This window comes from Pteropus medius, unplaced genomic scaffold (assembly GCF_902729225.1).
Source record: "Pteropus medius unplaced genomic scaffold, Ma_sr-lr_union100, whole genome shotgun sequence".
In the NCBI taxonomy this organism is placed as follows: domain Eukaryota; kingdom Metazoa; phylum Chordata; class Mammalia; order Chiroptera; family Pteropodidae; genus Pteropus; species Pteropus medius.
The window spans coordinates 4,014,230-4,040,636 of record NW_024344253.1 but is presented as its reverse complement, the minus strand read 5'-3'; the positions used below and the strand labels follow the sequence as shown (position 1 = coordinate 4,040,636).

Here is a 26,407-nt window from a genome sequence, read left to right as displayed (position 1 = left end):
TGCAGTCACTATGGAAAAGAGAATGGAGGGGCCTCAAAAAATTAAGAATAGAAGTACAATCTGACCCAGCGATTCCACTTCTGGGTATTCAAAGAAATCTAAAACACTAATTCAAAAAGATATATGCATCTCCATGTTCATTACAGCCTTACGATAGCCAGGATATGAAAGCAATCTAAGTGTCCATCAATAGATGAATAGATAAAGAAGATGTGGTATATATATACAATGGAATATTACTCAGTCATAAACATGAATGAAATCTTGTTATCTGCAACAATGTGGATGGACCTAGAGGGTATTACAAAATAAGTCAGACAGAGAAAGACAAATACGACGTTATTTCATTTATATATAGAAAAAGAATGAAATAAAATAACAAACAAACAAAACAGAAACAAACTCACAGACCCAGAACAAACTGATGGCCACCAGAGAGAAGGGGGACTGGGGGCAGTTGACTGAAAATGGTGAAGGGATTAAGAAGTACATGTTGCAATTATAAAAACAGTCACAGAGATGTAGAGTACAGCATAGAAAATACAGTCAATAGTGTAATAACCATGTCTGGTGTCAGATGGGTAACGGATTTACCAGGTGTTCACTTCATAAGGTATATAAATGTCTAATCACCATGTTGTACACCTGACACTAATATAATATTTTATGTCAACCATAATTTAAAAATAAATTTTTTAAAAAAGTATGTCTTTTCAAGGCTACTAATAAGATTCAAATATGTGTGAGTAAATTGCTTAAGCATACACAGCATATCAGCCCTTAAATATACAGTACTAAATACAGCATGTGTGTGTGTAGATGTGCATGTGCATATAAATCTGAGAGCTTATTTACAGAATGGTGGAAGCTTGTAATCAGGAAGACCAAAGGAGAATAGGAAAAAAAATACTAAAAAGATTTATTCAGTGAAACTTAAGAAACAACCCTGCCACGGCTGATTTTCCTAGCCCACAGCTAAAGGAAACATGCAAGGAGAGCTGAATAAAAGATAATATTGCTCTACCCATCTGCAGAAGACTAACAGAATTTTCAAATTCAAAGGGTTTGAAATTAAAAATGCTGTATAATTTTAGGGAGCCTGACCTGTTTTAAAGCCACCAAAAGTACAAGCCTGCAGGGATAAAAGCCTATCTGGCCCATTTGCAGGCAATATCACAAAAGCATTCTTGCCTATCAAGCCACCAAAGGAAGGAACTGCAAGCAGGAAATTGCCCTGCCCCAGCCACGCCACTCCTCCCTTCCTCTCCACAAGTTCTACAAGCAGAAGCAGATGCTATCTGTTAGATTTACCAAGAAGCCACAGAGGTTGACACAACACGAGTAGCTGACATCTACTTTATTATTCTTTTACTAAATATTTAAGGTAAATGCCTTTATTATTTTTGAACCAACATTTTTCTTGATAATTTTAAATAACCTATAATTTTAAATAACATTTGTTTAACCTATATTTTTTAATGACAATTTAAAGCAGTCTGAAATTGCAATTTACAGATGAATTGTGAGTTGGAGATGAAGGAAACTAACATGCTTGGTCCAAACAATGAAAACAAAAACAAATTCAGAGTTAGTTAGGCTGGCTTACCTTTTTTTATCGGTTTCAACATACACGCACACATTAACCACTTTTAAACAATACTGTTCTAAATATAATTTTCTGTATATTCAGTAGACCACTCAGGTTGAATAATCGATAGTTCCAATTAACCACCTTTGTATTTCAGGTTTACAGAAGGACTTATGAATACAGCATTTTGATAAGTAACAGAATTTAAGGTATATAAACTTTCCAATTTCTTACAGAAACTTGGAGTAATGGTTGTGATTTCTAGGGATCTGTATCACTGACAGAAATTAGACACAGAAACAATTACTTTTCTTAAAGGAAATAGACTGAGAGTCACTTTTCAACTTTTAATGGTTCAAGTACAGGAAACGAATTTTAAAAACACAAACTTTTAAAAAAGTTAATAAACCTGGAAACAAAACTATAGGAATAGGAAATCTCATTGTTAACAACAACGAAAAAAGAACAGCAAAACAATAAGGCATCATTTCACCAATTAAATTTTTAAATCTTTAATGTTTATACCCAAAGGTATATGACACTGGAGATTTAGCATAACATCAAATTTAGTGAAAATTTCCTTAAACACAGTAATATGCTCTAAGAGCCTAAAAATATGCTGATTTTTTTTAAAAAAGTAATAATCTTGTTTCTGAAAGTCTAAAGACAAAAATTCACCCAAAAAAATTATTATTCAGAAAAATGCTTGTCACATTATGAAGAAATTTTAAAGAAATCTAAAATTTTAAACAAACAATGGTATGCCCACTAAATGGAATATTATTTGGTCATCTAGGTAGCAAAAAGGCAAAACATATGTAAGCCAAGTGAAAATAGGTTCACAAAACTATATTGCAATTATACCTAAGTAAATGGCTCAGGTTTAGAATGATGTTGTTGCAGGAAATTTTTCCTACTTTCCTTCTATTCTGTGGTTATGCCACTTTTAAATTGAATTGTTAAAAAAAATTTTAATTCACTGAATTATCTATTCCCTTTTTTCAAAATAGATGTTTAAAATATATGTAATCTTTTCCCAACTACTCATACTCAGCCCCCCAAAAAACATCCTCCTCTCTACGCCTTTGCCCCATCTACATTCCCTCATCAACTTGGCCTACTGGGCTTGGCCATCCTTGATCCCCGCCTCACTCCAGGTTTGATGCTGGTCCCCCAAGACCCACACGAGAAGGCAGGGAGTCATTCACCTCAGTATCCCCACCTCCTAGGACAAGGCCTCATGTATGATAAGGACTGGAAAAACACTTGTTGAATTAGTTAATAATTATTTAAATGTGGTATCTATTTACCTATTGCATACTTTTCCTGATTATATATTGCTCATCTGGCCCTCATTTTCATCTAAGTATTCGTTTTTCTTTTTTTTTTTAATTTTTAATTTTTATTTTTTGTATTTTCCAGAGCCCTCCACAGTGCTGGGTAGTGCTCATCTTAGCTAAAAATTTACTGGACTAATGAATGCCTGAATACACATCTCGAAAATGAGAAATTCATTTGGTTTAGATAGGTTCTTCCTTTAAAATGCAAATATCACCCTAGGATGGGGCAAAAAAAAAAAAGCTCATTCTCATACATTCCAGTGAATTATCCTAACCAATCATCAGATTAACAAACATCTGAGTGCTACTGTGCCAAGGAAGGATGTAAGTGTAAAATAGGATGGAATGGAGGGAAAACAAGCAGACGAAAAGGGGGCAGCATCTTTCAGTTCTCCAGGGGAGGTAAGACAATGGCTCCGAAAACTTCTTGGAAGGCCACCCGACTTCCTGCCTGAAGCCACCAGCCTTTCCTAAGTGCTGAAATGGCAGCCACAGCCTCGACACCTTCGTAAGCATGACCCCTCAGTCCTCACCACGACCCTGTCAGGGGGAGTGTTAGTATCTGTTTTAAAGATGAAAAACAGGGAGTTTGGATGAGTTAAATAACTTGCTCAAGACAATACAACTAACAAATGGATTCGAGGCCGAGCCTGTGGGTCTGCTAGTCATTTGCTCTCAACCACTACGCCAGATGGAGAATGGCTTCCTTGTAATTAGTAGTAGACTTAAAGGTAGAATGTAACTACTAAGCCCTTAAGTGTAGTCTACAGAATAAACAGCAGACGCAGACATGATTAGAAAGTCTACAAACCTTAGCCGTGTCATCCCTAATTCAGACATGACATCTGGTTCAGGCCAGTCCCAGTTAATCCAGAATTAGACCCCTTATTTAGCAATGTGAGCACTTAACAAGGGGGTTAAGGAAAACACAGCGTGGTTATCACCTCTGTTTAAGCATCCTTCAAATACATGAAAAAAAAAAAAAAAAGAAAAATTTAATTTTTTAACTCTGAACTTAATTCCCTAAGCTAAACCACTGCCTTTACTGTCACTTCTTATACATATCATTTTCCAATCCTTCAGTCATCATGCCCTGATCCAAATTCTCCTTGGCCTCTTTATCATAGTTCTATGAACTGAAAACAACACAGTAACTAGTGAGAATCTAGTCTTTAGGCATGTGGCAAGAATCTAATTAATTCATGCTTAGAAGCCATCTTTCTTAAAGCCCCTTTCTTCAAACTCATGAGAGTATTTGGGAGGCTCTGAATGATCCATGCGTCCTAACTCCTAACACTAAAACTGCATGAGTATCGTCCTGAAGGGAAACACCTGGTCGGCAGTCAGTCTCTCCATCTCTGAGCCCTCAATCTCAAGGACCACGACATCACAGCTTAGGGATCAAGAGATGCTTCAGGAGTAGGGCCTTCTCTACTCATGGGTGCCTGTCATCTGCTTAGCGTTGCTGTGATCACTGACAGCCACATCACATCGCTCCAGCAACTCTGGCTTTAGGATAACCCACAGAGAAGAGTTTGTGGATTTCCCACTGAGCACGATGTTCTATATTTTATCTCCTCTTTGATACTCATGACGGCTCTATGAGATAAAACATAAAAAGGCTCTCCCCCACTTAAAAGATAAGGAAATAGAAGCACAAAAGGTTCTGTGACATACTTAAAGTCACGATCTAACTGAGAAGCCACAAGCAAAGCCCTGGCTCTGTAGGTGCCTGTTTGCCATAAGATGTCACATTAAAAGCAAGGTATGACAGTTGCACAACATTGCAAATGTACCTAATACCACTTAAAAATGGTCAAGACTCATCGTAAGAAAAAAAAAAATTTTTAAGTATGTATGGGGACAGATGTTAACGAGACTTATACTTCATGTCCAATTTAATCATTTTCAAATTTTCCTCCAAAGTTACCTAAAGGAAGTTATTTTCCTTCTTTCTTTCATATTTTTTCATTCTATTATTCATTCATGCAGTAGATATTTATGGAGCAAATACTATGTGCCAGGCACTGTTCTAAGCTGATGCTCAGTGTTCAATAGTCCCACAGTTCCATACCCTGCAGTACACCACCTCCTCCACACTGGCTACCTCATCTCTCCCCTGGGACACCCCCCACCCTGGACTTCCCCATGATTCAGCACAGCAGGAAGGCTCCATTGTGGCCTGCTTCCAGTTGGTGAATGCCTGGGCCTAAACCCTTGTTAAATATTTTATCACCGACTAGACACAGCAATAAACGGAACAGACAAGGTCCCTACTCTCTAGCCTAGGAAAGAGATAATAAACAAGTATATAAATGAATCAGATAATTTCAATTAGAGTGCTATAAAGAAAATCAAACAGCAAAGAACTAGAGGGTACTGGAGGTGGAGGAAGTAGGGAAAAATTGAAGAAAGTCTCTCTGAGGAAGTAACATTAGCAGGAACCAGAAATGTAAAACCCTGAGGAAAAAATATTCCTCGTAGAGAGCACAGAAATATCTAGTGAGAACAAGCATGGAATTTCCAAGGTTAGAAGGCCAGTGTGATGAGGAAGCATCCTCCGTGAGCAGGCGCCCACAGGGGCAGGCAGGGCCAGATCAGGGAGGGTCTTAATGGCATTGGTACGAAGGTCGCATTTTACTCTAGAAACAGTGAACATCATTAGACAGATCTGAAACGGCAATGGCATAACCTAATGTATATTTTTAAAACATTACTTTGAAAATCATGTAGCAACAAGACTAAAGGGAAGCAAAAGTGTAAAAGGGAGACAATGTATGAAGCTGTGACGGTCACCTAGGAGAATGGTGACAGTGGCTTGGGCTAGGTGCAATAAGGATGGAAAGAAATATTTTGACTCTATATATGTTTTGTAGGGAGAGCTGACCAAACTTAGTGATGAGTATATATGGGAAGAGAAAATGAATCAAAATGACAATTACCCTTTGATTTAGCCGCTGATGGTCATTCATTTATTAAAAAGGCAAGGACTGGGGGAATAAATAGTCCATTTTGCCACAGTAAATGTGACATGTCATTTAGAAATATAATGTGGAGCTATCAAACTGGCAGTTGGACACGTGATCTTGATAATAAGGTAGGCCAGGAAACCATGGTATTATGCAAATTTTACAAATGAGAAAACTAGGGCTCACAGAAAAAGGCTTGTCTTAGTACCAAATATTTTTTATTAGTCAGTGCCCCTTGATAGAGAGTTGATTCCACACTTTAAAAAGAACACTTTCACTGTTAAAGACTTCTCTCTGATAAAGCACACCTGCGCAGCTTGCCTCATATATAGGCTATGCGGCTGCTCCAAAAGTTAAAGGTCCTTTGAATCCAAGAAGATTCCCCCAGGAGATTATGACTTATCCAAACAGCAACGTTTAACTGAGATATACATATAACGCACAATACTTACTATCTTCTGACAAGATGCATCAACAATCAAATGCATATACACAATATGAAGGAACAAACTTCTCCTTAAGAAAAGATTATAATTTTTGGTTTTCATATTTATTAAGTGTTGTGTCAAAAAGCCTTCTGGGAAACACATTTCCAAATTAGAAAAGAAAATCAACTGGGAAATGACCGATACAAGAATAATTACTTGACACGGCTGCTCAGGACTGTAACTAATGCTTAAGACATGCTGGTGCTGCTCTCAGCTCTTCAGCCACACCAAGGCTGCTTTTTTCTCGTCTGGTTGCTTTAAAGTGGTGGAAGCATGTGCATTAGAAGACGTATTTTATCCTCAGCTCAACGCATCTATTATAACTAAGCTTCCTTTCAAAATTCTAAAGATGTCAGGCTGAAATTAAGGATGACACTAAAAATCAGAAGGACAGGCGTTGAAAAGTAAAGAAGAGAGAAAAGGGATGAAGGAGGGGAGGGGGGAGCAGACGGCCTCTTCTTGATGGCAATCCCTTACGACAGAGGACTCGCGAATAACATGCTCAGCGACGCGGCGTCACAAAACCCCTCAGGAAAGACACGCTTGTTGACGAGGCTTGAGTCCAGAGGTTATTCCGGACTCTCCGTATTTTAAACACAGCGTCAAATTATCAGTTTCAATGAGTAATAATGATCAACCTAAAGTGAAAAGGGAGAGCGTCTGCTTCATGCAGCCTACCAGCACTTCACTGAACCTTCATGCACACAGCCAGCTTTCCATGTCTGCTCTTAAAATGAAAGCAATAGCCTGGCTGGCACTACAAATAATCCTCGTATCCTCAGAATTGGAAGGAAACTTCGAGGTCATTATATCCAACCCTCTCATTTTACAAGTAAGGAGACTGAATAAAGCGAAGAGAGATAAAGTGCTTTACCATCATCCCAGAGCCACTCCAGTGAAAAGGCATTTTTATGATTCTTAGTCATGATTCCTTGTACAATATAAAAATACTGTGTACAGAGAGTGAGAAAGAAAAGTAGCACAGGGAAGGGCCCGAGGCTTCACTGCAGCCACATCGGGGGAGAAAAGGTGGGCAGGGTTGGGCATCTGAGTCTTGGGGCTGCAGTCCGGCAGATGACCCATCACTGTTCTCAGCCTACACCCCACAACAGGTGACAGCCTTTCCACCAAAGCTCTGGGCTTCTCCCTCCACAGACTTTGGTTTGATGTGGCAGAGTTTGACGTCTAGTAGCCGGTGCCTCCTTCCGTCAAGGTCCTCAGGGGGAGGCCTTTGGAAGGTCATTCGGCAGTCTGCTTCCAGGCTCCCGAGCAGCACCGACCCCTCACCACGCCCACCACTGAGGATGACAGGAAATGACACCGCTCTCCCCTGTCCTTAAACCAGCGTATTCTTAACGGGGTATCACACTCGTCCCTAAAAAGCTATTATAGGTTGCAAATGCGTTTTAGCCCTGATGGCTTCTGCCTTCCAAGTTTTTGCCCAATCCCAGTACATACAGAAATAGTCACACCAAAATTCTGTAGCATATTCTTGTGGAACTCACATTAACCTTTTAGTGCTTACAAAGAACAAAATTTCTAATTGAAATTAGAAATTACTTTCAAAAAGTCTTATTTAGTTATTAAGGAAGTTGTAATTATATGCAGGATTTATATTCGGTATGCCTACGGCAGACACTTGTATAGATGAATAAATGGGTTGATAATAATAATAATCCTTCCCCAGGAAATCTAGGATTCCTTCTTATCCCAAAAAAGGAACACCTCGACAGTGTTTTAAAATCTTCCACTATATATATATATACACATACATATATATATGTGTATGTGTGTGTGTGTGTGTATGTATATATATATATATATATATATTCTTTCATGGCATAATCCTTTATGGGTATTTTTTTCATTAAAACACCGACACAAGTGTGGAATTCAAGCTACTGTCATTAGCCATGAGAAAATAAAATCTGAGAATAAGCAGCCCATTGATACCTAGTCTACACTTTCCATTCCAGATTAATTCCCAAATTACTAATAATCTCCACCATCTCCCAATTAAACTGAAGAAGTGGCCTAGATTTTACGTGACGGTGTTAGCATTCCATTGGCCTCATTGTAGAAAATAATCATGAAAAATTACTTACGGCATAGGCACCTATCAAAAATGCTGCATTTGCTCTTTTTCGTTGATCAAAACAGGTGTAATGCACTATTTTCTTTCTTGATAAACTGTATGACTAGAAAGAGGGAATAAAAAGAGTTAGTACAACCACAGAGACAATGTTGACACATACAGAAAATAAACATCACCTCTTAACTTTCAAAGATGTGTCACAACCAGTGAAATAACTTTAATGTCTATGGCATTTGTACATAAGTATTTGGGGGAGTGGGCTAGAGGGTTACTAGCTCAGACTTTTTATAGCCCAATAGTGATATAAAAATTGACAATATAACAAATATGTTTCTCTCCAAGAAAGGAGACTAATACAGCAGGAAATAATTAAGTTATTAGCATCTTTATTAGCAGGAACCACTTTTTATTTACTCTTGATCTTATAGATAACATTCATCTTTTCATTTACTACATACAAGACACTCATAAAAGTCATCTATACTTTTGTTATTACACAGTTTATTTTTAAATGTGTCCACCAATCTATTTTCCTCTTTAAAATTTTAAATGCCTATATTAACTAGAGAACCAATATTAATATTTCCTTTCTAGAATGTTCTATAAGAAGCCCCTTTTAATTATTTGAAAACAAATGGTAAATAGAAAACATCTTAATAGCTATATTTTAAATTCATGGATTCACACAAATGGTTATTAAGCACCTGTGATATGCCACATGCAATATGCTACATGCTCAGATATGCAACTAAATCCAAAATAAGTGACATGGTATGTTGTACACATGCTAAACAGGAAAAGAGGTGTACAAATAAAAAGATCTGTCGAAATAAAATCAATTAATCAAAACTCACATATAAAACAAAGAGAACACTGAAGCAACTCCATAAAATCTGCTCAATTTCCTCACATTTCCAAAGTTATACTATTTTAACAAATGGTCTTCACATTACAGACACATAAGTACATTTTAATATTTATCTATAAATTCATACTGATGGTAAAAGTACTTTGTTACCCCTTACACATTGACCATAACCCACAGATTATCTGCTTTTAGAGCCCCTTAAAAATGTAACAGAGCTCAATTACATGCCTGCCTTTACCCTGCTATTTTCTACAAAGAAACTCTTTCAACTCAGAAGTCTATTTTAAGATGGAACTGTAACATTCTGGCTTTAACATGTAACCACAGGAAGCATAGCTAACAGGTACCCCAGCAATGAGCCTAGAAACCCTCCCCACCCCGAGTCATGCATTTCTTTGATAACCAAGAATTTCTTTGATAACCAAGAATCACAAGCTCTGGAAAATGGCATTGCTCTTTTAAATTGAACTTTGAGAAATACATGTTTGCCTCAAAGCAAGTTTCTTATTACCAAAGTCCTTATTTCCAGCTAGGCTTACTAATGTACTCTTACGAAATAAAATTTTTAGAAGTATATTTTATTCAATCAGTTTAGTCAAATGAACATACTGAAGTTATCCAAAAACTTCAAGGTCACTACTGATGGTGCCAACACCTGTCTCTTGTTTTCTCAATTTAGAGCTATTATCTATTGGACATTTCCCTTTTTTATTTTATTTTATTTGTGTGTGTGTGTTTTTGCCACTTATTGTTCTCCATTAATGTTATGTTTGATTTACTGGAAGGAAAGTCAAGGGTCTTATGACCTAAGCATCTTTTGTGGTCCCTGAATCCCAAACACCTAAAAACTGTCTTCCACAGGCCAGACTTCCAAAAGCATGAGGCAGAATGAATGTAAGGACTCAGCAATCCTGGCTCCCAGACTCCTACTACTGACATTTCCTGGTTCCCCAAAACACCTATGAGGAAGAAAACATCAACAATCTATCTCCAAGTTTGGATTATCTGTCTTGATGCTCTTTTCCACTAAGAATTTAGGTTTCATAACGACTGTTGCTATCATTCAATAATGGAAAATTAAATTTATTTTACAAATCTACTTGTCAAAAGTGACAAACTCATATTACTGTTCTTCCATCACCAATGGTCCTATTCTGTTTGTTTTCGAACATTTTGCATTTGCTTGTTTTTAATTTTTCTCTCTCATTCTAAAATTTATGGAATATAAAGATCATCTCAAACAGGAACCATGAAACTGGAAGACAGAATTCTGAAAAAAACTTTGTTTTCACCTGTAAATTTTTTTAAGTAAATATAATACAAATTAAAATTTTAAGAACTTTAGAAGAATTTTTTAAACTTTAGAAGCTTTTGGAAATTATATCGGATAAAGGAATTCTTCACAAAAATCTACCTAGACATTTTAACTATTTTTAAATATCTTCTCTTGGAAGCTGCCTACAGAATGGAAACAAAACAGACTTTTTTTTTTTTTTAACATATCAACATACATAGTTTAAAAAAAAAGTTTCTTCTTGTGATGAGAACTTTTAAGATTTACTCTTTCATCAACTTTCAAATATACAATACAGTATTATTAACTATAGTCACCATGCTGCATATTACAGTAACTAGTTTTTGCTTTTTTTTATAAGGGGTTTCTATCTGATTTTTGGTAAAATTTTTAAAGTTCCTAGCATTTACCTTGCTTAGATGTTTTGGGGATTCAAGTGTTTTTCTCAGTTAAATCTCAAAAACACGACAGTCAAGAAATAATCCGCTTTGTGAAACTTGGCCAGTATCTCCTAAGTCAGATCACAGAGAGCTGAGTTCTCAGTTGAGGAATCAACACTAATTCAAAGTGAATGCTAACGGAGAAAAAAACGTATGTATTTCTGGCCTTGTCCTAATTTCCCTCTTTGACACAGCCAGGCCTCCCACCTGTGGGTCACCCTGTCCTGGTCTTACATCAGCAATGCTGTTCAACAGAGGAAATATTTTGGTACTGGAACGAAAAATTGCAGGCATAACAAAACATTTGCCAATTGTTTAGCTGATGCTTTATATGAGTTGATATTTTCTCCTTTCAAATACTAAACACATCCCCCTCTCGAAAAAAAAATAATAACTACCTTATTACACATCAAATCATCCTAGAATAAACAATACTACCCACCACTGATGACAAAGGTAACTTTAGAGGAACATTTGTCTCATCCTTCGAGATCTTTAATGGAAAAACTATGCAGCGAAAGAAAGGCACAGTCTGCAGACAACAGTTTATGAATGAGTCCGGCAGATATTTTCTCAAATTCTGCCCTAATTCCAGGGAACTTCACAGCTCCACACTGGACAGCTGCCTATTCCTTACCCTGGCCTGTCTCCTCTGTGGGCTGGTATGCTGACCGGGTTCTTCGAGGAAACCACTTGCAAACTGACACCATCACCTCTAGCGTTCAGTGAGCCATCTGCTCTATTAAGATTCTTTTCCCTTTACATGAGAAGCTCAGAGATTACGAAAACACTGTGTACAATGGCAAAGATTTAGAAATTGGTAAAGCAAATATAATCATAAATATACAGGGGAAGACATGACAGAAAGATTACTAAGACCTCTGGGCTATTTTGCTTGCTTTGCAGCAAGGCTGCATATGACTCATTACAATTATAACCTGCAGCCACTATCCACACTTATTTTAGATTTGTAGCTGGAAATTGGCATAGATAGCCTTTCTGAACCTTCTTATGCTGACACAGACAGCAACAACACAGCAATAGTAACAGCTAACGTTTATTGGTCACTTGCTACATTCCATCATTTCCCAAAGCAACAGGAACAGTGCCAGAGGTGTCCAGTTTGACAAGACACAGAGTGACTCACAAACCAGAGACCCTGGGCAAAGCCGGAATATAATGCGCATGCTGTCTCTCCTTTAGCAGGAGAATGTAAGCCCAGAGCCAGAGCAGGCCTGGCTCACCCTGCTTGGCTGATCTCGTACGTCAGTCACATCAGAGAGTTGAGTTCTCTCAGCAACTGTGGTAGATGAGAGAAATCTAGAACTCCCTCACTGAGCTTGATAATTTGTATAAATCTCAATTATAAAAACTTAACAAGTTTCATCGTTCAAAATTTAAATAATTCTCAGGCTGAATTGGTCAACATTATTGAAACTTTTCAGAAATAAAAGCAAACTGAATATTAATCTAAATTAATCTAAGTTAATCTAAATAACATTACATTTTATTATTATATTACTGCATTATATTTCATCCTCTTAAGAGACTGGTTCAGAGTCATCTGGGGTGATACTAAGTACAGACTGCTGAGCCCCACAGAGTTTCCGATCCAGTGGGGCAGGGCCCAAGAATCTGCATTTCTCACAAGTTCCTCAGTAATGCTGATGATGCTGGTCCAAGAACCACACACTGAAATCCATTAGCTAAGATACTGCTAAATTTTGGAGAAGAGTCGCATAAAAATGTGACTTGTCCAACCCCTGGATATGTTCTATATGAATCCTCAAACACTATTCACCTGGTCAAATAACCCAAAAAGACATTTAAATTCTCTTAGGAATTCCAAGTCATACCATATGCCTTAAAAAGTACATTTTATATGCTATAAAAAGCACATTTCCCCAGATTCCTCAGAAAATTTAATACAATTTATAAATTCTTGCATTCCAGGTGATAACACCTTAGAAACAAGTTCCTTTAATGATTCAGTAACTAATCTGCCTTAAATAGTGTTATTTCAGAGGTTCCAAATTCAGAGGCTCCCAGGGACCAAGAATTAGAAGTGGTTATCTGGCAAACTGAAAAAGCATAGCTTATCTGCCCACAGCAGGCTGAGCTCCAATGCTATTCCTGTGTAGGAATCGGACCCATAGCAAACACTGCAATATTTAACAGAAGCCAGAAATCCAGAATTTAATGAAAATTTTTATAAAATTGTAGGTGTTGACCATGAATTCGAAATTTTTAACAGCACCCATGACCCCCAAAACAGATCTGTGGACTGAATGCAGCCCACAGACAACTAGTTTGCTGACTCTTGGTGCTGGAATACTGTGGCTGAAGAAACTTCTATTGATTCAATCAGTGTGAACTGAACACCTGTTGTGTGTCAAAAACAGTGCTGAGCAATATGGTAACAAAGGGAGCGGAACTCCAATCTCGAGCCTCATAAGCCCTCACAGTCTAATGAATATTTGATGCTAAACAAGGGGAAAATATTGGTGAAGGCTTATCACAAACAGAAGAGAATAACTGCCTAAGGATACATTCACAGCACAGCAAGGACCAAGGGAATGACCTTAATTACAGGTACAATAATTTAACAAGGTAAAAAGTAGTAGATAAAAGATGAGGTTTAGTGCTGAATATCTATCAATTAGCATAATCAAACCTAATCAAATCAAATTTCCACACCAGTACTGCTTACCTGTCAAAGTTTTACCATTCTTATATGAATCATGACAAATGTGTAATATAGCACATAAATGTTCAGTGGTACTCATAAACCAAAGTACAATGACTGCCAGGATAACACGATACAAATAAAAATGAGGGTATTGACCCCGACAGACACTGCCTATCTTGGAAAGGAAAACTACGTGAAAGGCTGCATTCTAGTGGGATGACTCCTTGCGGAAAACAAGTCACGGCAACTCAGGGAGAGAGAATGGTGCCATGCTACCCGATCGCAAATAGCCCAGGCTATGCTTGGATTACGGTGACATATACAAATCATGCACTCGTTCAGCTATGCCAGGAGACCACAGGCTACTTAACCACTCAAAAACAAATGGTGATGAGATGAAGCTCAAAGCCAAAAAAAAAAAAAAAGAAAAGAGTTATTGGCCAATTTAAAGAAACCAATTTTTAAGCAGCCTTTTAGTAAAGTTGTCTGCCATGCTTAAAAGTAAACCTTTAAGTCATTTGGTGAGAGCAGCATGTTTCAGTATGTGATTGAGCTAAGGAAGACATTAATGCAGCCTGGATAATATGCTCTTTAATGAAAAAATAGAGCCCATGAACTCCCCCCTAAAAAGCAAGCTCTGCCTGTGACGGTGGTCAGAGTAAGCAGATTACGGCCAGAGACCAAGGTGACTGAGGCGGCATTCTCTTACAGGTAGTCAGTAATGGCTGCAGCAATCAGCGTCTCCATAGCAGTCAGTGGTCCTCTCACTGCAAAAGTGGTTAAAATGAACAGGTCTCCCTGTGAGCAGCCACGACCTCTACCTGTTTTACCTCCAACTTTCCCAGGAAAGGGATATTCTTGAAAATTTTCTTTGGCTGTACACAAAACAAAACATGTTTTCATTTAGAGCTGAAATAAAACAGATTGAATAGTTTCTTTAAAAAGGAAAAGGTGTCTCTGCGTGGTCCATTTTGTTTCAAACCCCGCATGTTTCATTAATGAAATGGCACATCTGATTAAAGCAGAAGTCAAAATGTCAGAGGAAAGTGGTTTATAAAGATTACTTGATCATGCTGACAACACAGAAGAAGCGAGTCTCTATAAAAACGGTTCTTCTTGCCTGAAGATTTCTGAATGGCCGTGAGGGCTCCCTGCCTTGCAAACGGCACGTACTTTCCCTCCCGTGTGAATTGGAACTGCCTTAGAACCCCGACACCTCTTTAAACGACATGAACTGTCTTCAGAATGTAGCTTCTTCCTCCCTCCGCCCCCTGCCCCCCGGCCCCAAAGCCCATAAACCTGAAAGGGAAGATAACCTCATGAAGAAATCTGGACATTTTTTTGTAGTTATAACAAGAGGGTAGCCTGATCATTACATCAAACAGGTTCTCGTGTACAACCACCTGATACTGTGGCCAGTGCCTGGTTACCAGGTAGGATTACTGCACTGATTCATTTAGCAACAAGGACATTCTCTGTGCCCCCACCATCTGCCAGGTGCTTTAGTGCTTTAATACAATCCATTTCACCAAGCCCTCGCCCCTTCTCTTTTTACCCTGAAAGGGCTACGTGGAATGTTTTGTACATTTAAAATTACATTTCTGTCAATATTCTTTTAGATCTTTTTAAATAGTCCTCAAGATTACCGTAATTGTCCTGTTGATTCATCAGAGCAGGTATTTAAAAAAAAAAAAAAATCACTGCCCTAGAAAAAGTCCCCTTTTCTCAGTAATACTCTTAGGGTTTTTTCCCCCATAGGCTACGGTTTTATTTTCCTCTGAGGAAAAGTGAAATCAACAGTAAAAACTGTATTGACTATTTCAGAAAAAGCTCGTTGAAATCACATTATGCTTATAAAGCTTTCAGATTTTTGAATAGTAATTGAAAGATTTTCTTAAATGACTAACTTAGAAGAAGGTATTCTGTTTGTTAAAATACCACTTGTCTGTCTTTGTCAGTACAGTCTTCTCCTCTAAAAGTCCTCACATGCTACCCCGGGGTTCTTAGCATTGTTTGTGCCAAGAATCCCTTTGAGAACCTGTTAAAAAGTTACAAATCCTCTCTGAAGAAAAATGTAAATACACACAAAATTATAATTTCAGGAGTTTATGGATCCCTTGAAATATCAGATTAAAAATTGCTGATCCATCATTACGACATTTTCCATTAAATAACATATAAAGTTTTATAAGTTGTTCTCACTTGAATAAGTCTTCCTTCTTTTGACTGCTTCCCTCACTACGGTAACTATTGACCAGAAATAGCAAACTACAACCTATTATTGCATAATTCTTATATTTACACTTTTTCTAAGTATAGTTTAAAATAAGAAACGAGTTTTTGTTGGTGGTGGTTTCTATTTTTGGTTTTTTAATCTAAGCAGATGTTTGATGGATAATTTTCCATTCTAATTAACATAATTAAAACAAAGGCCATTGGGAATAAAATGTCTACTGACATGCACACACAAAAAAAATGGCAATAAATCACCAGCTCAAATCATCAGCTTGAAAAAATACTTTTTGACATACATATAAAAAATAAGAAATTTAGATTTGGAATAGAATGCACTGCAAAATATTATCTGTCTACATGAGGCATCAAATAAAAGGGGAGAAATTATGAAAGCTTTATTGGAAGAGATAAAAATTCCCAACGTAAAAAAAAGAAAATGTGCCAAAAGGAGCTAGGAAACCACACAGGAGAATTCTAAAAAGTTGTCATTGGTTAAAATAGTGCTAAACTATTCAAAGAAGTAAAAGAGTTTGAGGGCCAAGTAAATGCCATCGCCTTTGGTATTTAAGATGCTATTGGAGCAGTTCCAGTAGAGTAAGGAAGGCAAAAGTGAGAAAGCAAAGGATCAAGAAATCAGTGAGTGACGATCAAGGATGTAAACGCACTGAGGGCAGGTTATTCTGAAACCTCTCGAGGCAAAAGGATAAATGAGGACCTGTAAGTCAAGGGGATCATGATTAAGTCAACAGAATTTTCTGTGCATTTGGTAACCCTGTGCTGGGCACTGGGGACACAAAATTGAAAGGCATGCCTTCATCTCCTAGGAGCTCACAGTCTACTGAGAAAGACAAGATACAAACTAGTAGTAAGTATAATTCATCAATAATTGAGATCTGCACAGAGAATTATTGGAAAACAAGGGAGCCACCTCCAACAATGTCCAGAGAGATGAGGATGAGCTTCCTAGAAGTGGTGGTCCCTGAACAAGCTCTCGAAGAATGAGGAGTTATTAAACCAGAGGGGAAGGGCATTCCAGTCAGACTGGGCAGCACGAGCAACAGTGTGGAACAGTGGTGTGGCTTGGGGTGAAGTGCAGCCTGGGAGGGGCACAGGTACTGCAATCTTTACTGAGTCAGCAAATTAGTGCATGAAATCATACACCAGGAATGACGTCAAGGGTGGGAGTTGTCAAGGCAAGCAGGACAGAAGGTATAGAAGCAAGGCACACAAAGGTCTCACCACAATGAGTGACCGTGGCTACAGGCGAGAGACACCAGCAAGGGGGCAGTGGACTGAGAGGGAGACTGAGGGTCTGGAGATTTCACGAAGGTGAGACAGACAGAATGGGTGAGGTGTGTAACAAAATGGGGCACATTCAAAGTAGGAAAGCCTGGAGTCTGGAAAGCCTGGAAGCAAAGCAGCTGCAGTGGCAGTCACTGTCGCTGCCAAAGGGGCAGAGGAGCCTCGAGGCCACTATGGAACAACAAGGTGAACTCAGTGAGTGAGCATGGGCAGAGAATCAAATCAGACCCTACTACCAAAGGTAGAGGGAAGGATCATGAATAATATAGTCAAGAGCCTTGAAATCTAGCCCCGAGTTTATCCTGCAACCTTGGGCAGGTTGCATGCCACTCCTGGGCCTCCCTGTCTGCAGCTATAAAATCAAGAAGCTGGTCTAAGTGGTCATTTGAATTCCTAAAATTATATCAGACAGCTTTCTCATATGGAAACGAAAGCTATGAGGCTGAGGTGTTCATAAACTTTGTTGAAGAATTATACTGCATTTCCTATCAGAATTCACAAATGTTACCTTAGTAACTTTATTCTATGTAGAACTTTAAAAATTATAAAGCTCTTTCACCTATATTTTCTGAGGTAAGCCTAATCGCTTCTCTGTGGGAGCGCTATAATCCCTATTTTATAGCTGAAGAAACTGAGATTTCTATAAGGCGGAAGCAGCTGCATCTTTAAATTGGTAAAGTCAGTCTTTTTCTCCTAACCGAGAGATTCTATTCGGTATGCCTTGAGATAATCCGGGACTTATTAACATTTGGGTTTTGAAAATGCATGCCTTCAGCAGGTAATAGGTTATCCCCTAATTGTATTAAAGCTAAAACGTCATTTCAGTCATCCAATAGATTGCCTGATCACTGAAATGAACCAACAGAACTGTCTAAACTTTATTAAACTTTCAAAATGTTGAAAGAAAGCTTTATAAATGCAAACAAATCAAAACAAGCCTATGTATCCACTTACCCACAGTGTTCAGTATAGAATACATTAATTATAACACCCAGTTCATACCAACCACATACTAATCGGACTAATCAAGAAAGCAAGGATATTATGTGCTTCTTTGATGATTACAAAAATTTCAACTTCACTTTCTAAACTACAGGCAGTAGCTTCTTTTCTGAAAAATGTATATCGATTTAGTGAAAAGAGCTGATGCGCAACTTTTCAAGTCAGACAATACCTTAAAAAGTTAATTGCAACAGATCTTAAATTATTATCAACTAAAAAAAAATCTCTTTGATATCATTCATGACCATTTAGGATTTTGAGATCAATGGCAAAAATTTGTGAATTCATAAATACACAACATATTTTTTAGGAAATTCTCCAAAATAGATTGTCTTATACCTAAGAATAAAAGACAATAAGAATAAAAGACAAGACTAAGAATAAAAGATGAGATGTGAACAAAAAAAATCAAGTCAAAATATGATCACTAAGGACCTAATATGTACAAGGCACTGTACTACGTCACACCAAGAACATTTTATCCTACTCAAACACTACAGTTTAGCAGTTATCCTTAAGAGCATAATGTTAATAAGTCCTGGATTATCTCACGTTCCAAACTGAAACATTATATTTAAGATCTTCATTTAGAAAACTGTAAGAAAAGAAAAATATTTCTTTCTATGCAATGAAAGAAGTTTACCAAAACTAGGAATATAGATGTCACTGTTCCTCATACATGCACAGAGTTTAAGAACCAAAAAAAAAAAAAAAAAAAGCCATATGTAAAATTAAAAATATAGATGAATACTGAATGTCCAACCCAAATTCTGTCTTAGGTAGAGTCCATGCTCTTATCACTGCTACTTCATCCATCTCACTTGGCTGTTAACTCTACAGAAATGATAGAGAGGTATGCAAAAATTCCTGTCTTGATCAGACAGCAAAAGCTATGCTCCAGAGCTCCTGCTGAGCAATAACAAGTCCCTTCATCACCTGGTTAACCACATCTAGACGCTGACCTGAAGGCTTCAGAAAAATCATCCTAGGAGGGAATTTGATAGACTCATTAACGACAACCTGAAAGGATGTGTGCTTTCTTTCTTAGCTCACTATTCCAATGACTTCATTCAGCTCATCTTTCAATTCATCCTGAAAAATGAAAGAGGTTAACATGTCCTTTGTGGGGTAATTAGGAGGATCAATTTCAACTTCTAGGGGAACTACTCACATCAATTTCAAAAGATCAAAATTACCTAACTAAATGGTATGTGCACAGCACTCCTATTGGTCAGATAACACAGTTCAAGTTTTTAATGCCAAAATATAAGCATCACCACAATACTCACTTTTAGTTTCTTGTTCAGTTTACAGCAGTATCTATACACCATTGCCAAATTCAGAGGTCCAAAATCTGCATAGAAACTGAGATGTTTTTAAAAAGTAGTTAGTAAAAATGTAATTTTCAGTAACATCAATGTTCATTTTTATTTTCACTAAAATTGCAATAGAATTTCAATTATCTTCAGGAATATAGTCAATAATATTGTGATAAGTTGGCACTGAATTTAGTGAGGAGATCACTGAATTTAGTGAGGAGATCACATTGTAAGGTATATAAATATTGAACCACTGTATTATACACCTGAAACTAATATAAAATTGTATACCAACTATACTTAAATAAAAAGAAATACCTTGAAAAAATAATTAAATAAATAAAGATTAAACCAACAACCACCAAAAAAATTATATAGGATTAATACTGGATTTCCCTATTGGGGGAGAAATTAATATAACTACAGAGCCTACTATGGTACTTACTTTCTTTTTGCCTATGTTACTTTGATATTTAAATTATTTTTATTCTACCTAGTCTATTAAACATTAATTATAATCTTTAAATTATTCATAGATACATTTCTGAAGCACACTGTCAGTTCTCAAACTGTACATTTTACCATCTGTTTTATGTGCTTCCTAACCTCCTATACTGTAGAAGCATGCCATCAGATTAAGATTGAGGATTATGATTGGTATGTGTTGATTGGTATGAAGTTGTGTGGAAAGCCTCCATCCAATTTTGGAAGATATTTCTCTTTTCCCTTTGTTCCAATGCCTATTTCTTGTAACTTCTCCAAAAAATTGAAAAGCAGGCAATGAAAAACACCAACATAACACACACATGGCCTGCACTTTCTCTATCATCCACTTAACCACAAAGCTCGTGTGCTCTGGGTTCCAATTCCAGCTATTCCACACAAACCTCGCTCTCAGTTCTCGAGCACGTTAAACCCGAAGGTCTTTGTTTCATTCTCCTGGACTTTCTCCACTCCACGACACACTGGCTCATCTTCCTCTCTCCACACACTGGCATCTCCAGGGCGCGGTCATCCGTCCGCAGATCACCCACTACCACGAGTCTCATTGATAACCCTATGGAAAACAGATGGCTCCTAACTGGAGACCCAGCATCGGTCTTTTCCATCTTCAACTACCTGCTGGACCTCACATCTACAGGGTCCTTCATTATCTGGAATTCAAAATGTCTAAAACTCAACCCATCCTCCCTTCAAATCAGCCTGCCGGACTAAAAACATTTTGCTTCTCCTAGTCACTTAGACATAAAACCCCACAATCACAGCACGGCAACCAATAAATATTAATTTAATTTTCAGACATCAAATAAACTACTACTCTAAGTTATCCCTTCCTTCTCCATTCCCACTTTAGCAACAAAGTCCAAATCCTCTCCATCGTACATCTTCACTATTTGAATTCGCTCTCTCCCTGCCTAATCACCCTGCAGTCCATCCTGAGAAAACACTGTGCTTCTCTCAGTTTCCAGAACTTAAACTCGAGCCTCTCTTCACCATTATGCATACTGTCCATACTATGAATTATCCTTTTAAATGTAGATCCTACCTGCCCAACTACAGTATAAGCCTCTCACTCAGGAACTGTACCTCACACTTTATATGCTTAGAATGTCTTATTCATAATATTTTCTTCAACAAATAAGCCTTCATTATGGATATTCTGATGCTCGATTCCAATTCACCCTAGATCATATATTTACTAAATATCAAGTTGTTTTTTAAAAAGCCTTTATTTTGAGGGAATCATTTGATTTCATTTTTCCGCTACCCAAGTTACACTATCATAGATAACATTAATACACTACATCAAATCTGCCAGTAACCACATGCCTTACATAAAAATACTCAACATGTGTGTTATTTGTGTTAGGCAAGTTGGTAATATTTTCAAACTAACACCAAAATTAGCTGTCCCTGCCTCTGTCTGCTGGTTTCATAACAGTAAATTTCAAAAAAAAAAAGACACTTGCAATTATTTGAAATAAAAAGTTCTTGATTTATTTCTAAAGTTCCCAGTGTGATGCTGTGCTGTAGGTATAAACAAAACACCCATGAATCCAAAATGTACTATGCCTATAACACCTAATTAGTGACTAGCCCAAGGCCTGTCAACAAGAATTCATTTAAAGGAACTAAAATGAAGAGTTTACAAATACACGTCTACCACAATATGGCATTAATTAAGGTAGCCTGTGTCCATCACAGAGATCTCCTTGTCTTTGGGTTACCAGAAGCAACATGCTTGACTAGTACACCTTGTTTTTTCTACTTGAACATGAATACTGACACAGAACTTTAAGGTTAATCTAGCATTTTTAGTTCTGGTAGTTTCAGCTTTTTAAACTCGTTTTGAACAAATTCCAGCTTCATACTAACCATTACAAGCCTACTTCAATTTCAAACTCAAAGCTTCTAACCATACAGTTTCTAACCGTATAGTCAGCTCAGCCATGTGTAAGTCTGGATGCAATGTGGTTAAAAAACACAGCTATTTCACCAAACACTACGAAATAAATTGGTATACTCCAATAACACAGGAGAAAGTAAATCAAATACAGACCTCATCTTTACATTAATCTGTACTCTCCAATATGGTAGCCAGTAGCCACACGTGCTATTTAAATTTAAATTCATTAAAGTTAAATAAATTAAAAATTCATACAAACCCATTTCAAGCCCTCGAAAGCTACACGCTGCTGATAGCTATTGAACTAGACAATACAAATATAGAACATTTCCATCACTGCAGAAAATGTTCTGCGCTGATGGACAAAAATGATCAAAATGAAAAGATGACATATGAGCTAAAATAACTATAAAACACTAGAGAAATTGCCCAGTACCAGGAGTGAGGTAGAGACAAAATGTTTGAAGGCCAGATCCTTCCCCTCCAGGGGCCCGACAGTGAGATTAGGCCCTGGTGATTCTTGTCGCCTTCTGTTCAAGGGGTCATATTTCCAACTAGCTAGTTTAGAACCTAGAACAGGGCAGGATAGATAGAAAAATGAAAGAGGATCTGGTCCCCACTCCCCTTAACTGTCCCCCCACCCATCAAAAAAAAACAAAACAAAACAGAAAACAGGCTGCTCTAAGAACATTGGACAGCTACAGTGAAGAAGGAATACGTCTGTCTTGGCCACAGCTCCAGGTTGAGGGTAGATGAATAACAAGCGATCTTAACCCAGAGGGTTTCCCACCTCACAATATCGTGAACCTCAATGACCCAGCTTTCATATTCATTCACAAAAGGAGAGGTGGGCTTCAAGGCACACTAAGAAATTCAGTCAAAACCTTTGCAGAGCCGAGAGCAACTTAGAATAGATCTTCAAAAGCCAGAATTGCCACAGACAAATATAAGGCCAATAAATTCAATCTTCAGATAATTTTATATATCCTTTCTTATAGTGCGCATAGCTCTAAGAATATGTATGCATTTATAAAAATATAGTTTTATATATCTATATTGTTTTCTAACTAGCTAAATACATTTCTGAAAATGTCAAGACTATTGGGGAAAAATGGGCATATATGTTCACATCATGCTGGGTTATCACTAACTTTGGTATAAAAAAAGTGACATGATAAAGAAGACACCTTCCAACAGCAACACTCTTCTTTGTAAGAACCTTCCTTGCCAGAGGTGGGGGGAAATGGAAACACATTTATCAGCCAGACCATTAGCTAGCAGGAAAGATTAAAACACAAAAATTAATATCAATTGAAATAAGTCAAACGTGCTAGGAAGTGTAAAATATGTATTTGAGCAATTTGGAACCAAAGCAAAAGAATGAAAGAATTGGGTTCAGAGTAGAAGAAAATGGAAGGTCATCAACCTGAGGACAGTGAAAAGGGAGGAGAAATGGGAGAGATAAGCCCTGTAGAGACACAACCAAGAAACCTGAGGGCTCGGTGAGCTCCTAAGCCTCGAGTTAACTACATTGGATAGCGCCTTCTCCATTCTGGCAATTCCCAGGACAAGCCACAGCCAAGCAGAGAAGAGAAAAGGAGAGGAGAGAAGGAAAATAAGGTCTCGTTTGGGCATAAAAACCATGGGTATATTTTGTTATTTCCGAGTTCCCTCCGCTTCCCCTCCAAATGAATGAATCAATGAATCAATGAATCAATGAATCCTCCTCACCTATGTGTAAATTTCTTCTTGTAAGGTTAGCAAATTATGCGTCCATCACTAGGATGAAACTCATGATTAAGTGAAAATCAGCCAATCTGTCTTTTATTCAGTAAGTATAAATATCTAAAATCAAATTTTACAGGAGTCTCGCAAGTGGGGAGGGGAGAAAAGGGATAGTCGCCTCCTTCTGGGGAAGAAAAATAAATGGGAGCCCAAAGATCAGAACAAATGTTTACCCAGGCCACCCACTGTCCACAGGGTCACCCACTGCCCACAGTGTTGGTCCTGCAGATTTTTAGGGAAACAGAAGCTGGGCCTAGGAACCTTTCTGCTATACCCAGCATGTCTAGCTCTTCTCACAAGATTTATGAAGTTTATGATGTCTTGTTATTTTGTGATTGGTTTTTCAAACAAACTCTAAATTAAGTGGGTCCATTCTCAGAGGAATCATTGCTTAAAGCATCGCTTAAAGCACATTTTACATATCAGAAGTTTCGTTTGAAAATTTTCAACTCAGCAGAACGATAAGCTACATTCCAAGCAATACTCATTCATTCAACAAAAGTGTGACCACCTTCTCTGAGCAAGATACTACAAGTTAACATATTAATCATAGTGCTGACAATACAAAAACAAAAAAATTTAACTATTTTATAAATAGGATGAAAAAGCTCTATTTGATTATATTCGGCATGACAACTCTTCAATTTTTTACCAACGCTGCTGGCACTTTTTGTCTATTAATTCATTCACTCACTCTAGTATTTACTGAAAGCATGCTGACCGCCATTCCCCACCCACAAGGAGTTTAGCACCACTGAAAAGACAAGTAAACATATTATTACAATGTGATAAATGCGAACAGCAGTAGCCTCCAAAGCACAGTGAGATTATATGTGTGTGTATGTGTAAAATTTTGGTGAAATTAATCAGCACAGCCCTCTGGGCTACACATACCACCTAATACTCTCTCTAGCCCTGAGCTATCATCAGTACCCCCTGGTCAGATGAAAAAATTGCTGTACATGGCTGAAACTCAATCAAATTTCAAAAAGGCCTCAATTGCTCAGCAAACACTAATCTAAGATCAAAGTACAGTCCGAGTTTTTGCTCAAGCCCTTACAAACCACAGTCTCACACTGAGGTTGACTTCCTGGGGAAGAAAATCTGCACATCTACGAAGCGTCCCGGCTCCACACCAGTCACACAGAACCTGATGGAAAACTAAAGACCACTGGAGAGCAAGGGGGTCCAGCCCCAACTCGATCACTCAACGTCCCTGGACTCGTGTCTTAGCCTTTCTGGGATGCCACATCCTTATCTAGCAAATGAAGCTGCTGAATTAGATGGCTTCTAAAGTTCTTTCCTGATTTACATTATATTATATTATGTTATATTATATTACTTATATTATTTATATTATATCGTATGACATCACATCACATTTCTGGCCATTATATATATTATAGACTATTATATGTGATAGTATTAGATATATTATTAGATATATTATAGACATATATTATCATATGTAATTATATACATCATATTACAGAGTCTAGAGAGTCTATGACTCTAGTTATCCATAATGGATGACCCATTCAACAGGTCAAATGTTTCTCAAGGGCTGCTGGCCCTATATGACGCATTCTGCCCTCTGGAGGTATTGGCTCTGGATACAGAACGTGCTGACTCTTGATACAGAAGGTATTTCCCTCAGATGTCTCCAGGGCGAAGGCGAAGAACCTCACAGCTTCTTTCCTGAAATGCACTATGCTTTCCACACAGCTGGAGGACAAAGTTACAGGACAGAAAGCAGCTTCCTACATCAGGAAGCTTGGCATCATTTCTATTTACTGACCTGCATAAAGTTCAACATGTGCTGAGATCACCAAGAAAGGAGCGAACCCCACATTGACTCTCACTCCTGTCCTTTGGTACAGTGTCTGAGTTTTTAGGGATGTCCGGGTGCACGACACCGGGAGTATGAGGAACCCTTCTCCACTTAGTGCTGTGGACAAAAAAGGGGTGCTGCAGAAAGTAGCTTCCCGGGGTGATCTGATCATTAATTCCTAACTGGGCAGACGGGGTGAGGAGTCACACCCCAGGCATATCACTGTTTTAGTAAAAGGTTTGCTTTTGCTTTAAGCAAGCCCTGTGCACTGTTTTGGTGCTTCTAGGTGAACACACCTTTGAAATAAGCCACAACTGCCCTCAAGAAAGTGCATGACCATAACTATCCTGGAATCCACCTGGCTTTCTCCAACCCTCAGGTAATCTTCCTTACGTTCCCTCCTTAATCTCAAATGCATAAAAGAAACTGTGAAATGTCATTCTCTGAAGCATTTGAGATCTTGCTTCCTGGCAATTGTCATCGGTTTGTCTCAAACAAATTCTTATAAAAATTCTCTGTAGGTTTGGACATTTCTGGACAAGTAGCAGGATCATGCAAAGCTTCAGCTGCTGCTTCTATAAAACGGGTTAGTGTTGCCACTTTGCCTCAAAAGCCAAAGAACAGACTAGATGGTACCAAGGAACCTTCCAGCAACACGGTCTATAATTCTGTGACTTCCTCATTCAGCCAGCCAATTAATGACAACCCCTTTCTAGACTCACCCTTCCAGACCTGGATTAATAAAATGAAGAGGA

General features: G+C 37.8%; 1 protein-coding gene across 6 annotated transcripts in view; it reads right to left on the bottom strand.

Annotated features, from left to right (window-relative positions):
- The window catches only part of CDC14A (cell division cycle 14A), a 129,582-nt gene that overhangs the window by 91,376 nt on the left and 11,799 nt on the right, over positions 1-26,407 (bottom strand). For 5 of the 6 annotated variants that reach the window (XM_039869573.1, XM_039869574.1, XM_039869578.1 and 2 more), the window contains exons 3-4: positions 19,600-19,675; positions 8,491-8,583 (exon numbers count right to left, since the gene is read on the bottom strand). In XM_039869573.1, the coding sequence (XP_039725507.1) occupies positions 8,491-8,583; positions 19,600-19,675 (169 nt within the window). Of the gene's footprint in view, positions 1-8,490; positions 8,584-19,599; positions 19,676-20,516; positions 20,687-26,407 lie in introns of all 6 variants that reach the window. The other variant, XM_039869575.1, reaches the window with a different exon arrangement.